General features: G+C 44.7%; 1 protein-coding gene and 1 long non-coding RNA gene across 2 annotated transcripts in view; both read right to left on the bottom strand.

The window, feature by feature from the left end:
- The window catches only part of LOC114708192 (disks large homolog 5-like), a 32489-nt gene extending 30421 nt beyond the window's left edge, over positions 1-2068 (bottom strand). The window contains exons 1-2 of the mRNA XM_037208293.1: positions 1995-2068; positions 715-778 (exon numbers count right to left, since the gene is read on the bottom strand). Of these exons, the coding sequence (XP_037064188.1) occupies positions 715-778; positions 1995-2068 (138 nt within the window). The remainder of the gene's footprint in view (positions 1-714; positions 779-1994) is intronic.
- A 1617-nt stretch (positions 2069-3685) lies between these two features.
- LOC114708188 lies at positions 3686-14141 on the bottom strand. The gene is made up of 6 exons (XR_005092222.1): positions 13595-14141; positions 13306-13477; positions 9122-9263; positions 6431-6559; positions 5866-6041; positions 3686-3886 (listed from the first exon to the last, which is right to left on the bottom strand). It is a non-coding gene; the product is annotated as an uncharacterized LOC114708188 (long non-coding RNA).
- Positions 14142-14558: the final 417 nt, after the last annotated feature.

Below are 14558 nucleotides of genomic sequence, written 5' to 3'. Positions count from 1 at the left end.
CATCCCCAGCACGAGGTTACAGGTACTGAAGTCACATCAACAGCACTTTATTAGACATCCCTGAAGAATCCCTCCTTTGCCTGAGAACAGCAGGGCCACAAGTGCCTCACTAGCCTGTGCAGTGAGAGGCAGCTTATGCTCCAACCTCCCGTGATACCTGTGTCAAGTCTCCCTGCAACAGAAACCGCACCAGCCCCAAGAACTCTGCACACTGCTTTCCTGGGCTGCTTAGCCTTCCCACTCAGCTCCCTATGGTGCAAACTGGTTTTTATACACATTCCCACCAGAGTCCATGCAGACTTCAGTACAGAGAATCAGATGCAAGCCCTCTTTTGGGACAGAGGATGAGGAAGCAGGGCTACAGACTATATGAATCAAGGTCAGCACCCATTTCTCAACTATGCTTGGGAAAACCTTTCTCCACCAGCCAGCAGTGTGACTCTGGCCCAGAGAATGAGAGAAATCCTAGAAAACAACCTTGATCTTGCCAGAACCCACTGCTTCTAGGTTATCCTGGTGCTCTTGGAAATTCATACTGTACTTGTGAACATCCTAAGTCACAGTTCCCCACACCACATTCACAGTTCCTTTTGACAAATGTAGCACATCTCAAAACCAAAGGGCAATTCCCAACAGATGTCCACAGCATCAGGGGATAACAAACAAATACAGACGGGGCATTGTCTGCACAAGGGACTCCAGCCACTATCTTACCCTCTTCACCTTTATCTGGCTCACTGGCTCATCAAATCCTGGTTTGCAGTCTGCTAGGTCCTCACTTCCACAGAGGGGACAGACAGGACACAAAGCTGTATCAAGCATGTGACCCAACAATGTGGCCTGTCACCTTTAACTGGTGTCATAAACAGTCAAAAACATGAACAATTTTGGGGGGCTAGGACTGTGCTCATCAGTTAATGCACTGGCCTAGCATTGAGGAGGCCCTGGGTCCAATATCCAGCAACAGAAACACTCAGATTTTCTTGCAACACATAGAGCTACTGATGTATCAGGGAGTGGAAATGATCCTGGGGTCTAGAAAGAAATCCTCTGCTGTGACCTATAGAGAGAGACACAGAGGGTCAAGTTTTACAGCCATTTGTAAGTGCAGCAAAGAACCCTCTCACCCAGCCCTGTCACCCTGAAGCTGTAATTCCTGGGAGCCATGGAAAGGATGAATGAGACCTCAACAGTGGCAAAGTTAGAGTCAGAAACCTCTCAGTAACTAGCAGGCAGTTATCACCCTCATGCCCCAGTCATGCTAGGAAACAGCTAAGGGAGGCTGAATGGTAAGTCCAGGCTACAAGCTCAGCATTCTGTTCTAGGAGACTTAGCCATCCGGGACTCTGGCCTACTCTCTACCTTTCAGAGTACACAGGATATGAGCAGGCCGGGCTCACATACAATGCTGTTGCTCTGTGGCCAATGACACTTCCTCAAGTTACCTGCATGGGTCCTGTTACAGAAGTCTTTACAGCAGTGTCTACAAGACCCTCCTGACCAGCCATTATGTGGAAGAAAAACTCAGTAGGCATTAAGCCAGAGTAAAAGCTATTGGCCACAAAGCTTTTGGCAGCAGGGAGCTAAAGAGAGGTAGGAAAAAAGAATATCAAGCAAGTTTCCAGGTCCAAAATTCTAAAATCCATCCACATAAGAAAATGTCCCCTGGAGGCTACACACATACCCAGCCAGTGACCCAAGAACTGGCAGGTGCCCTATGCCCTTGCCTACAGGAGAAATAATTTGGACAGGCCATCTTTGCTAGGGTGTCAAGGTAGGTAAATGGCTCAGAAGAGGAAAATATGAGTTGGAGCTGCTATCCCAAAAGTGTCAAGGGCCTCAGATGGCACCCAACCCATTCCTTGGGAACCCAATGTCTTCAAGACATCCATACTGTGGGCCAGCCCGCCCACCTCCAAACCAGATCCACCTGTAGCTAGAGCTACTGAAAATGTAAAACAGACAGTACTGATGGCAGTGCAACTCTGACATACCAACAGTCACCGAAGAGGAGCTTCACATGGGTGAAGACTGACATGAAGTACAACTCAGTGCCACAGCCACACATTCTATGTAAACACCCAGTGAAAATAACCAATGCCTTTAGATCCTGATAAGTCTGTGTTCCTCAGGGGACATTCTAGACAAACAGACCTTCAAGCTTCCACTGCCATTTACCTTCGAATGCTTCTCAAAGTGAGGCAAAGATCTGTTTTCAAAGCCATAGGAACCCGACAGCCACTTGCTGTCCCACACAGGTGATCATCTGTGATATGTTAATGAAGGAACCTGGAACAGGTCAGAAATGGAAAACTGTCCTGGAAACAATAACAGAAGCCAGGCAGACCACAGGGATAAAATAGAATGTGGCACAGCACAACCCTTGCTCTCATAGCCTAGGAGTCCAAGGGACTGAAGGGCAGAACTACAGTTATAGTTGGAACCAAGGAAAGGGCTCCGGGGCATGTGCAGGTGTGGGGTGGGGGGAAGGGCCACTGGAGTCTTTCTGATGACCGTCAGATTGGACTCTGGACATGGGGTCTGCAGAGAGAGGAGGATGGGAGAAGGAATCTGAATGTGTGTGGAAGAGTGAGGGAGAAGCAAAGGCAGAGCAGGGGAGACCCCAGGTGTGCACAGGAGCAGGAAGTAGAACAATGGGAAAAGGCAGCCAACTTAGAGAGCAGGGATTTTATTTCATAATGAACAAAATGACAGCAACAGAGGCCCTGAGGTTCTGAGTTTGAGCACGGTATTAGGAATCCTAATGCTAGAGGGTCTGAGGAAACAGGAAGATAAAGAAGTTTGCCACATCTAAGCTAAGCTAGTGATAGAGCACTTGCCTGAGATGCATGAGGCCCTAGGGTTGATCCTCAGCACCACAAGAAAAGAAGAAAGATCACTAAATCTATTACTGAAAATTCCCAGCTTTCTTCTTTTTAACACCTAATTTAATCAGAGCATCTTCAAACTTAGGAACTCGACCACATTACCAATAAGTTTTCCGAAAGACGTAAACTATGCAGACTTCCATGATTTAGAGACAGGCTCTTGGATGACCCTAGCTTACACTACTAGCAATAGTGGAGAGGTGGCTGAGGTGGCTTACCCCAGTGATCAGATTGGTGACTACCCTAACTGTCATCATAGAGCCTTCATGTAGTAAATGATGGATGCAGATGCAGAGATCCACAGTCAAGCACCAGACTGAGCTCTGGGAGTCCAGTCAAAGAGAAGGAAGAGGGATTCTATGAGCAAGAGGCATCAAGATCATGATGGAGAAATCTATAGAGACAATCGAACCAAGCTATTGGGAACTCATGAACTTTAAACTAACAGCTGTGGAGCCTACATGAGACTGGACTTGGCCCTCTGCATAAGTGAGACAGTTGTGTAGTTTGGTCTGTTTAAGGGGTTCCTGGCAATAGGATCAGGATCTATCCCTGGTGCATAAGCTGACTTTTCAGAAACCATTACCTATGATGGGACACAGCCTTGATGCAGAGGGGAGGGGCTTGGACCTGCCTCAACTGAATGTACTAGGCTTTGCTGACTCCCCATGGGAGGCCATACCTTTTTGGAGGAAGGGATGAGGAGTTGGTGGGGGTGGAAAGTGGGGGGGGCAGGAAGAGGGATGAGATAGGGATCTGTTGTTGGTATTAAAATGAATAAAAAAAATTCTTAATAAAGAAAAAAAAAGAAATGAAGAGCCCCTATGAAGTTACCACCATGACAGACATTTTCTAGAGCCAAGCCCCTGGCAGGGCACACAAACAGCCAACCTTAGCTCACCTTTGGAGCCACACAGGGCCATGGTGAAGGGGCTGTTGCTCTTGTCTAGCTCTCGGAGGCAAGCTCTGCCAGCATGGTCCTGGATCACAGACAGCACCTTCAGGATGAGGGGTAGGGGGAGAGGCAGAGCGGAAAGAAAATGCAGTCCCTGTTGGGACATGCTTTGGGTCTGCAGATCACAGAATTTCATATTGACATTTATAGAAAAATCAAGGCTGGGTGGTGGTGGCACATGCCTTTAATCCCAACACTCAGGAGGCAGAGCCAGGTGGATCTCTGTGAGTTCGAGGCCAGACTGATCTACAGAGTGAGATCCAGGACAGGCACCAAAATGACACAGAGAAACCCTGTCTCTAAAAACAAAACCAAACAAAGACAAAAGAAAAATTGAGAACATTTCATCGTATGTTCAGAAATCTGAACATATGTCAGATTTCTAATTAATGAAGTTTCCTGAACTCAATCACACAGGCCAAGTTGCACAAAGGCCTTTCTTCTGCAAGGGTCTGGAAGACTGTGCATAGCAAATTGTAACAAAATCCTACAAAAAATTTCAAATTGCTCATGAAGTAGAATATCTATGGTTTTGTGTATTGCTGTCTACATGACAGCATGTGGACATCCAGTTGTGTGTGCCTGTACCCCTGTAAATGCACAATGCTCATGTGAAGGAGAGCTGCTCCCTCTGCGTGCACAATCTGTCTCTATCTGTTCTCACCAAGCATGCTTTCAATCTGCACGAGCAAAGAATGTGACAAGATGACTCCAGGACACCCTGACCCATGAGCACAGTCACAGTTCACAATTTAAGGTGCTGAGCCCTCTAGAAGTCGTGGTCCTAATGAGGCCTCAATTACTTGTCATGGTGGGTCCAGTGAGAAGCTTCCTCTTATATCTGTGTCTAAAACTCAGGAAGACTGGAAAGGAGCATATTTCCAGGGGATTGGTGCACTCCTGGGAGCCCAGCACTCAGGATACTGTGGCAGGACTGTGAATTAGCGACTATGGGTTACAAAGAGAAAGTGTCTGAAAAACCCTCACAAAGAGAAAGGATTCTTCATCTTCCCACTTCTCTTTTAGCTACTGTATTGCTAAACTTCCCCAACCTGGTTTTGAACCCTCTTTAGCAGACTATTTATATGATCTGAACAGAAAACAAAACACTGGCTATGAACTCTCCACCTTTCTACCTCATCCTCCAGGTGGTTGAAATTATAGGTGTGAGCCACCACACCCAGCTATGAAGACTTGATGCTTCAAGAGCCTATCTTCCATACTCTAGGGAGGAAAAAGTGCAAGACATAGGCCATGGAGAAGGCAGGAGATAGGCAGGTATGGCAACATGTACTTGCAAATCCCAGGACTTGAGGCTGAGGTCAGAAGACATTGAAATTGTGGCCATCCTGAGCTACAGAGTGAGACTGTCATGAAACAGAACAAAACAAAGCCAGTGCCCCAACTCCTGGTCCATTTGCTTTTGAACTTCAGGCTCCTAGACAAGGATATATTTTGATGTGGCCAGCTCAGTGCTCATGTTTCAAACATGAGGAGGCTGTGGCCTGGGTGAGACAATCCAACACGAGTATTTCCTATCCTGCATCCAAGTCATGGTAATAATGATCAATGTACTGAGCTTTGGTGTGGTGTCTGTGTAAGGAGGGAGGGCTGAGGATCTCAGGGACAGTCAGAGCAGCCCTAGTGAAGCACAGCCCCATGCTGTCAAATGAACAGATACCCATGTTTTTTTTGTTGTTGTTGTTGTTTGTTTGTTTGTTTTGGGTTTTTTTGTTTGTTTGTTTTTTGTTTTTTTCGAGACAGGGTTTCTCTGTGTAGCTTTGCGCCTTTCCTGGAACTCACTCTGTAGCCCAGGCTGTTATACCCATGTTTTTATACCAGAGTGTGAATGCTAAAAGAGCAAAGGTCCCACACTGCCAAACAAACAAGAACACATTGCAGGAATGGGACAAAACCGTGTCCCTTCTTGCTTCTCGGCCACCTTCTCTTCATGGTTTTTGGCCCATCCCAAACACACTGTCAGCAAGACAGCTGACCACGCCGATCTGGAGGGCAGCTCACCTCTAGTGTCTCCTCAGCAGTGCAGCCCGGCGGCTGCTGCTGCAGCTTGCCTGTGTTCAGGGTTTCAATATATTCATCGCACTTCTTGTAGCCAGCATTTAGTAGCTCATACTTGGCCTTCAGCAGTCCCTGGCCAGGTGTGACATCACCAATCCCGATGGAGAACCCACGGTTAGCTGAGGAAGAATTGGCAGGCAGAGCAAAAGAGCCATAACCATTAGTGTCAAGCTGTCAGGAAGAGCTCATCCCTGCTGCCTGCCCTCCTCCTCTCAGAAATCACTCTCAAAGAGAAAAGGAGGGGGGTGGGGATTTAGCTCAGTGGTAGAGCACTTGCCTAGCAAGCACAAAGCCCTGGGTTCGATCCTCAGCTCAAAAAAAAAAAGAGAAAAGGAGGAAGGCTGGGGTGTAACTCAGTGGAGAGAGAGAGAGAGAGAGAGAGAGAGAGAGAGAGAGAGAGAGAGAGAGAGAGAGAGAGAGAGCACACTATGTGAATCTGGGTTTATTTCCATTTCCTATTGGAAAAAAAGGCAAATATAAACACCATCTCTGGTAGTCTTGGACTAACCTGTGAAGAAGTGGGTGGGTGACTGAGTGTTCAGTCTTAGTTGCACAGGAAAGGAGAGGTCCTTCCAATGTCTTCAGGTAGAGAACCAACAAGAAGTCTGGAGAGGCTTGGAAGTGAGACCACTGGTTCCTGCAGACACAGAGATGAATGTATTGGAGACAAGGAGAATGGGTGGAGAGTCTGTGTAAGGAACTGGCTCTGGGCTTTGCTCGGAAGGAAGATGGCAGTTCACATCCTCACAGAAGGATCCAAAGGCTCTGGATTTGAGAATACCAGTCACAACCAGATAGGATGACAAGAGCCTGGAGAACCATCTGTGCAATATATTATGGCAGCCCTGAGCTCCCGCCTTGGCCAGCTTCCAAGGCTCTATCCCCAGGGTGGGAGACTGAAACTAGAGGAGATGTCTCTGAGGAAATCGAGCCTCCCTAGAGAGAACTGTTATTGGCGGGTGAGTGGAGGCCCTGCAGCAAGAAGGCTGGCTCTCAGCTCAAACCAAGGAGACCAGAGGACAACAACCCTGCAGCTCTATTTCCAGTCAGTGATTAGTCTCACACCCCAAGGATGAGTGGATAACCAAGGACAATATGGATTTTATGCATTTTAGGGCAGTTCTGTTTTTGTTTTTAAATATTTTATTTATTATAGATACAGTGTTCTGCATGTATGCTTGCATGCCAGAAGAGGGCACCAGATATCATTACAGATGGTTGTGAGCCATCATGTGGTTACTGGGAATTGAACTCAGGACCTCTGTCTGAGCTCTTAACTTCTCAGCCATCTCTCCTGCCCTTTAGGACAGTTTTTAACATGAAATATGAGACCACAAATACAAAAGGAAAGGACATGGAAAATTCAGCGAGCAAATATGAAAATACTCAGTAAAACTCCTTCAGAGCAGTCAAAGTCAAATCCAGACATCAGAGTGAGGCAGCTCCAGCCTGGTGTGGCAGTGCACGCCCTTAATCCCAGTGCATGGGAGGCAGAGACAGGCAGATGCTCATGAGCTTGAGGCCAGCCTGGTCGACATACCATTTTCCAGGTCAATGGGGGCTACGTAGTGAGATCCTGTCTTAAAATCATAAACAAATAAAACAGAGGAAGCTGGGGAAAATCCTAATGTAGAGAACTGACAAAGCCCTACCTTATCTGCAAATACTAATCATGGGAACTTTTGTCATAGAAACATTTCAAATCAACAGAAATGATAAAAGACAACAGGAGTGAATAAAGTCATAGATTTTTTTTTAAAAAAGGTAAAAAAAAAAATTTAGAGCAGAATTGATCCAATAACTGGAAATGCAATTAACACAAGTTCCAAACAGAAAGCAATGGAGATAAAATTTCAAGGAAATAATAAGAAAATTTCCACAAAGAAGGACACTGCTTCAAAACACCAATACATGTAAAAAAAGAAAATAATGTTTTAAAGAAGAAGCCTAGATAATACGTGAGAACAGAAAGAAATTAAAGATTGGGGAACCTGTATACCCTCAAGTATTTCAATCTTCTTCTCAGCATCAGTAAGAGTGGGGTAGCCAGATCACATGAATATCTCCAAACAAGCCAAGAGCAATAACCAGCACCTTCTATGCATCAGCCCTGCAAATAGCTGAGCCTGAATCTGGTGAGCCTTTAGGCTCATTTCAAGTTCACAGGGATGAAAAGCAGTAGCAGCAGTGAAGCCACATCTGCAGGGGCCACAGCCCTCAGCGTCCTTCCAAGTCACGCTGCCCCTAAGCCTGTGGCCCTCAACACTCTGCAAGAGACCCACTGTGCGAGTCTCTTCAGCATTTTAGGGGCTACGTTTCCTTTCTTTTTTTGTTTGCAAAAGTCTGGGTTTCTCGGTGTAACAGTCCTGACTGTCCTACACCTGACACCTTAGACCAGGCTGGCCTTGAACTCACAGAGATCCGTCTGCCTCTGCCTTCTAAGTGTTGGGATTAAAGGCATGTGCCACCACCACCTGGCTTTAGTTGCTAAGTTAACAGGCAAAATTAAATAAAATCAATTTTTGCCTATTTTATATAAAGCTTTGTACACAACACACACATTTTCCTTTGCCAAATGAAACCATTCCAGGGATTTTCACTCCAACTCTCAATTAGATCTGTGCCACAGTATGTTGTGTATGAACCTTATACCTCACATCTTAAAAACACTGAAGGGAGGGCTGGTGATGGTTCTGAGGTTCGAAGTACTTGCTACTCCAGAGCACTTCCCGTTTGCTTCTCAGCACCCATTTTAGGCCTCTCACAACTGCCTACAATTCCAGTCCAGGGGATCCCATTGCCCTCTTCGGGTCTCTACACTTTCCTGCACACATGTGGCATACATCAGACACACCCACTCACACATATGTATACATAAAATGAAGACGAAATAAAGTCAAAATCCAAGTTTTACTCCTGACCATCTGACTTTGATCTCTGGGAGGCACCTGGAAGGAGAGAGTCAATTTCTGCAACTTGTTATCTAACTGCACATTTGCATCATGGCATGAATGCAAATACACACTAAATTTAAAGGTTAAAACAAGTTTTATATAAACAGAAAGGGAAATAGAAAGTTCAAAGTTACAAAACTTTGAGAGTTGCAGCAATTTTAACTTTACCCCTTCGGAATTCAGCTCTGAGTAGACCCTGTAAGCTCCCAAACAGCAGGAACTAAGAGTAGCAACCTCACACTCACCAGATGGGCCATGATGCTCAGGTTGTGCAGCGAGGGCTGCCAGTTGAACAACACCACATCTCTGTCTATCAGGTGTCTCTCTACGATGTCGCCGAACTTGAGCTCCTGAGCCATCTTTTCCCGGTTTCCATACTTCAGGAACCTGAGAGTGCAGGATACACACACATATATGTCTCTGAACCAAGTTCTCTCAACACATTTCTCCCACTCACAATGAAACTGTTGTCTATGACACTTAAACTAATCTAAGACGCTACAAACTTACTAACTTATTTGAGACAAGATCTCCCCATGTAGCCCAGGCTGACCTAGAACTTGTGAACCTCCTGCATTAGCCTTCCAAATGCTGGGACAACAGACATGTACCACCATACATGGCTCCATTTTCTTTTCTCTTGTTGTTGTTGTTGTTTTGAGATAGGGTTTCTTTGTATAGCCCTGGCCATCCTGGAACTTGCTTTGTAGACCAGGCTGGCTTTGAACTCACAGAAGTCCACATGTCTCTGCCTCCTGAGGACTGGGATTAAATTAGGTATGTGCCACCACTGCCTGGTGAGACCCTATTTTTAAGAAGGGGGTACTGGGAGCTGGAGGTACAGCTCAGCAGTACATAGGGCCCTGGATTCAGTCTCTAGATCCAGGAGAGATGGATGTTAAAATATAAAAGTATTTGTTTTAGAATCATATAAATATATTAATATTCTTTCTTCTATAGAATGCTTAAAATTCTCATGACATAAGCCACTGGTGGTCACCTCACCTGGCTATGCAAGCCAAACTTGGTGAAATGAGCACCAATGAGAGATCCTCAAGAGCCCAGTGACATAGAAAACAACCTATTTATATCTCAAGGGAGTCTGTGTATCTAGATCTAATAATGCCACATGTAAGAGAAAAATACTTCATGCAAATGCAGTGATCAGAGACAATGACAGACACAGGAATACTTAATTTAAACATCTACATTCTACACGCCAAAATGCCTGTCAGTGTATCTAGAGTGCATTCCATGGTTCTGGTGAACAGTACCATCAGGCAGGTTAATCCCACACAACTGGGAAAGCATTACTTTTTCATCTTCATATGTCTCTGCTGAATGAAATTGGCTCCTGGGTGAACATCGGGGCCATTTTGAGGCAGTTTCCTCAAAAAATTTATGTTTGCTTTCTTAACCTACAGAACTATGATTTAAAAAAAAAAAAACAGTAAGACAGTTTCCTGTCTGTAAGCTAGCCAAAAGTTCACTGCATAAGTTCTAATGAAAGAGAGCTACCACAGGGCAGCTGTGGCCCCCAATCATAACTGAAGTTGCAAGAACAGCAAACTGGCAGACAGCAGCCTAGTTCTAAAGAGGCATAGCTAAGTCTCTCGGTTTCTAATCTCCCTATGTGTACTGTACTGCACAGTACTGTGAATGCAATCTGTGGCAACTTCATCTGCCAATTTTCACCAGGCTCTAAGGTTCAAAAGATATGGCAGCAGTACCATGGGCTGTTGTGCTCTGTAACTTCTTGGTCAATGGTTTAATGGGAAAGAATTCTTCATTCAAATGAGGACACTTGGAACAGGTTTATGACAAGCATTGATGATCCAGACTGTCTATAAATCTCATGCATACAGCTAATCAGCAAGCTTTTATTACCAGGCCCTACAGTGGTCTAAGTCTCTATGTGGAACATAGAGTTGGGGAGCACTGTATCCATCATCTTATACTCAGAGTATGAACTGAATGCAGACTGCTACAGGCTTTCTCACTGTAACCACCATCTTATACTCAGAGTGTGAACTGAATGCAGACTGCTGCAGGCTTTCTCACTGTATTCATCATCTTATACTCAGAGAATGAACTGAATGCAGACTGCTACAGGCTTTCTCACTGTATTCATCATCTTATACTCAGAGAATGAACTGAATGCAGACTGCTGCAGGCTTTCTCACTGTATTCATCATCTTATACTCAGAGTGTGAACTGAATGCAGACTGCTGCAGGCTTTCTCACTGTATCCACCATCTTATACTCAGAGTGTGAACTGAATGCAGACTACCGAAGGCTTTCTCACTGTAACCACCATCTTATACTCAGAGTGTGAACTGAATGCAGACTGCTGCAGGCTTTCTCACTGTATCCATCATCTTATACTCAGAGTATGAACTGAATGCAGACTACCGAAGGCTTTCTCACTGTAACCACCATCTTATACTCAAGAATATGAACTGAATGCAGATAGATGGCTACAGGCTTTCTGGATGAGCAGAAACAGCTTTCAAATGATCAGATTCTTTGATTCAGTCATTTTACAGTTAAAAACTAACCCACACCAAGCAAACTAGGAAGAAGAACTGATTGTTTTTATTATTTGGACAATGTTGTGACCAGAAGTTTCTGGATGGCTAGTCTACAAAATGTACAAACAAATTGGAGTACTGCTTATTTTATTAAATATTTTAAAATAACACTGTTCAGGAAAATGATTTCAGTGAAATACTTTAGAATGTGAGGATTAAACTAACAAAAGTGTTGAAAGTGTTGTCAGTAGGGAAAAAAGCTGCAGCATAGAATGTGGAATGGATGCATTCATAAACACCAAGCATGATACAAGAATGATTTCAAAGACAACACCCCAAAAACTGTCACTCATCTCAAATGCTCACATCACCAAACTGTGAAAAACAGAATGGCTAGGTGACACTGACTGAACTGATCATGGGCTGAGTGGGTTTGGGGTGTGGGGAAAGCCTGAGGTAGATGGGTGTGCCCTTTTGTTTTAAAACACTGCTGAATGGGCTTAGGATGAGGTCAGCTGGCCTCCCAGCTATGAGGCCCCAGTTTCATCTCTAGCACTGGGGAAAAAAGAAAATTAAAATGCATAAAAGCAAACAGCAGATTCTTTTGCAGATATAAAAATGCTTTCTTTTTTCTTTTGCAGCTGTCTCTAAGTGACAGCAATATGGTAAGAGCTGGTAAGATGTGGCTCATTGGTTTGGTAAAAGCACTTGCCAGCAGGTTTGAGGACCTAAGCTCCATTAGTGGAACTCAGTGTGGGAAGAACTGACTCCTGAAATTTGTCCTTTGACCTCCACATGCACACTCTAGGACATATGCACTCACACTCATGCATGTGTGCACACACATACACTAAAAATAAGATCAGAATACAAAGACAGTAAACTTAAGTACTTTATCCATCACCCCTATAAAAACTTAAAAAGTTGAGCCAGGCATGGTGGCACAGGCCTTTGAGAGGCAGAGGCAAGGAGAGCTCTGTCAGTTCAAAGCCACCTCGGTCTACATAGTAAGTTCCAGGACAGACAGTTACATAGAGAGAGACCCTGTCTCAAAAAAAACAAACCAAAACCAAGAACACTTAAAAATAAACCTATTATTGAATATAGCTATTTTACAAGAATTGTGTCCTTAGAGTCAGTGAGATTCCATTCATGGTCTATGGAGCAGGGTGTAGGTCAGTGGTCCATTGCTTACATGCCTGGCACACATGGCCCCAGGCTGGGTCTCTACCTCTTCAACATACAAACAAACAAACAAATGAAAACCCAACAACCACCAGCTATAACTACAACTGCACCAGTGTAGATGTTACAGAGGTTGTGTGTTTAACAAAGTGGAATGAGCTGAAGAAATGGCTCAGCAGTTAAGAGTACTGGCTGATCTTCTGGAGGTCCTAAGTTCAATTCCCAGCAACCACAGTGTAGCTCACAACCATCTATAATGGGTTCTGATGTCCCCTTCTGGCATGCAGATGTACATGCAGACAGAGCACTCATTTAAAAAAAAAAACATAAACAAAATGGAATGAGATATTTTCACAACGCTGTGTGGGTTTCTGGGGACTTGCCTCTATATGTAGCACTAACTATCAAAATGGAAACACTGGATTGGAAACAAAGAACTGGGCAGCTGAATGGTATTTATCTTCTCAGGAAAAGTTAAAATTTTGGTTGGCCACATGAACTGGCACAGCTACTTCAGCAATCAGGAGGTTGGGGTCAGGTGATATGACTATTTGGTCAGAAAAATCCACCCTCTTCCCTGACAGATTACCTCTAAATTGTCCTAAATAAAAAACACCATAGGTTCCATGACATGCCCTGTGCTGTTTCTGGGGATCTGAACAGACATATACTCCCTCAGTAGGTAACAATGGTAGATCTTGTCAGGAACCTACCCTGCTTCCCCTTCAGGTGCTGGACAAAGCCTTGTATCCATTTTTTTTTTTGGGGGGGGGGCATGTTGAGGGAGATGCCAGAGAGCTCACTGTTGATGTAGAGGGCACACTGCAGCTGCAGGAAATCCCAGTTCTCTATTATCAGCTGTGTCTTGGCTCCTGAGATCCGGTGCTACGAGTACAGAAAGATCAGAAACAAACCTGCTCTCTGAGTTTTCTTGCATTCTAGTGAGCTAACAGCTCTAGATGCACGTGGTGCAGAATGCACAAGTTAACAGGAAACACTGACCTTTTTAATAACATCATTTAGGAAAATGATCTCTGTCAGTTTCATTGTCAGGTCATCTTCATTGGTTCCAGACTTCAAATCGCTCACGACAGAGGGTCTGATACACAAGGGAGGCACCAAAAGTCGGGTGAGAATCAAATCAGAGGGCTTTCCAGCTTCTGGGTTCATCAGAAGTAAAAGGACATTTTCAGCAGGGATGCGCTTAAACAAATTCAGAACAACTAAGGGATTCAAGTTCTCCTATAGGAAGTAGTAAGGAAGGAAGGGAGATAGTAGGTTAGTTTCCTCAGGGTTGGTAAAGTTATCTGTTGTGTCATGTGTTGGGTCCACACTGTCCTTGGAAGAAACAGGTGCACTCTAGGATGAATTTTAGCCTTTGCTGAGGCAGGGGAGTCAGTCCTTGTCAAACTGACTGACTGTAGCTTTGCAAAGGGCTTTTTTATGGAGTACAATTCACATCTCTAGCAAGTCAATTTCTGCATACCAAAACCTCTTATCTGAAGCTCCCCAAAGAGACAAATGCCATAGCAATTCCCAGCCACAGGCATCTCAGTTTGCTGAGTCCTCCCATAACCAAGCTCTGCATAGGCTTTGAATCTTTAGGAAACCCTCAGATAAGATTTACATTCTTCAAACAGAAGGTACTGGACACAAAAGGTAGCAGTCACAAAAGGCAGATCAAAGCCAGGGGCCAACACTTTGGAATCAAACCAGCTGCAGAACTCTGCAGGAACTCTAGATACAGTTATCTATCCTTCCCTATGTTTGCTTTTCTGAAGACAGGATCCCACGCAGCCTCAAACTTGCTATGTGGTAGAGACTTGCCTAGGGCGAGCTGGCCAGTGAACCCTAGGGTTCTTCAAGTCTCCACTTCTCCAGAGTTGGGATTATAAACACACACCACCATACTGGCTCCTTGACCACATGTGGATTCTGGATAGTCAACTGAAATCCTTTCGCAAGC

Source organism: Peromyscus leucopus, chromosome 9 (assembly GCF_004664715.2).
Source record: "Peromyscus leucopus breed LL Stock chromosome 9, UCI_PerLeu_2.1, whole genome shotgun sequence".
NCBI classification, from domain to species: Eukaryota; Metazoa; Chordata; class Mammalia; order Rodentia; family Cricetidae; genus Peromyscus; species Peromyscus leucopus.
This window is presented reverse-complemented; position numbering and strand designations above follow the sequence as displayed.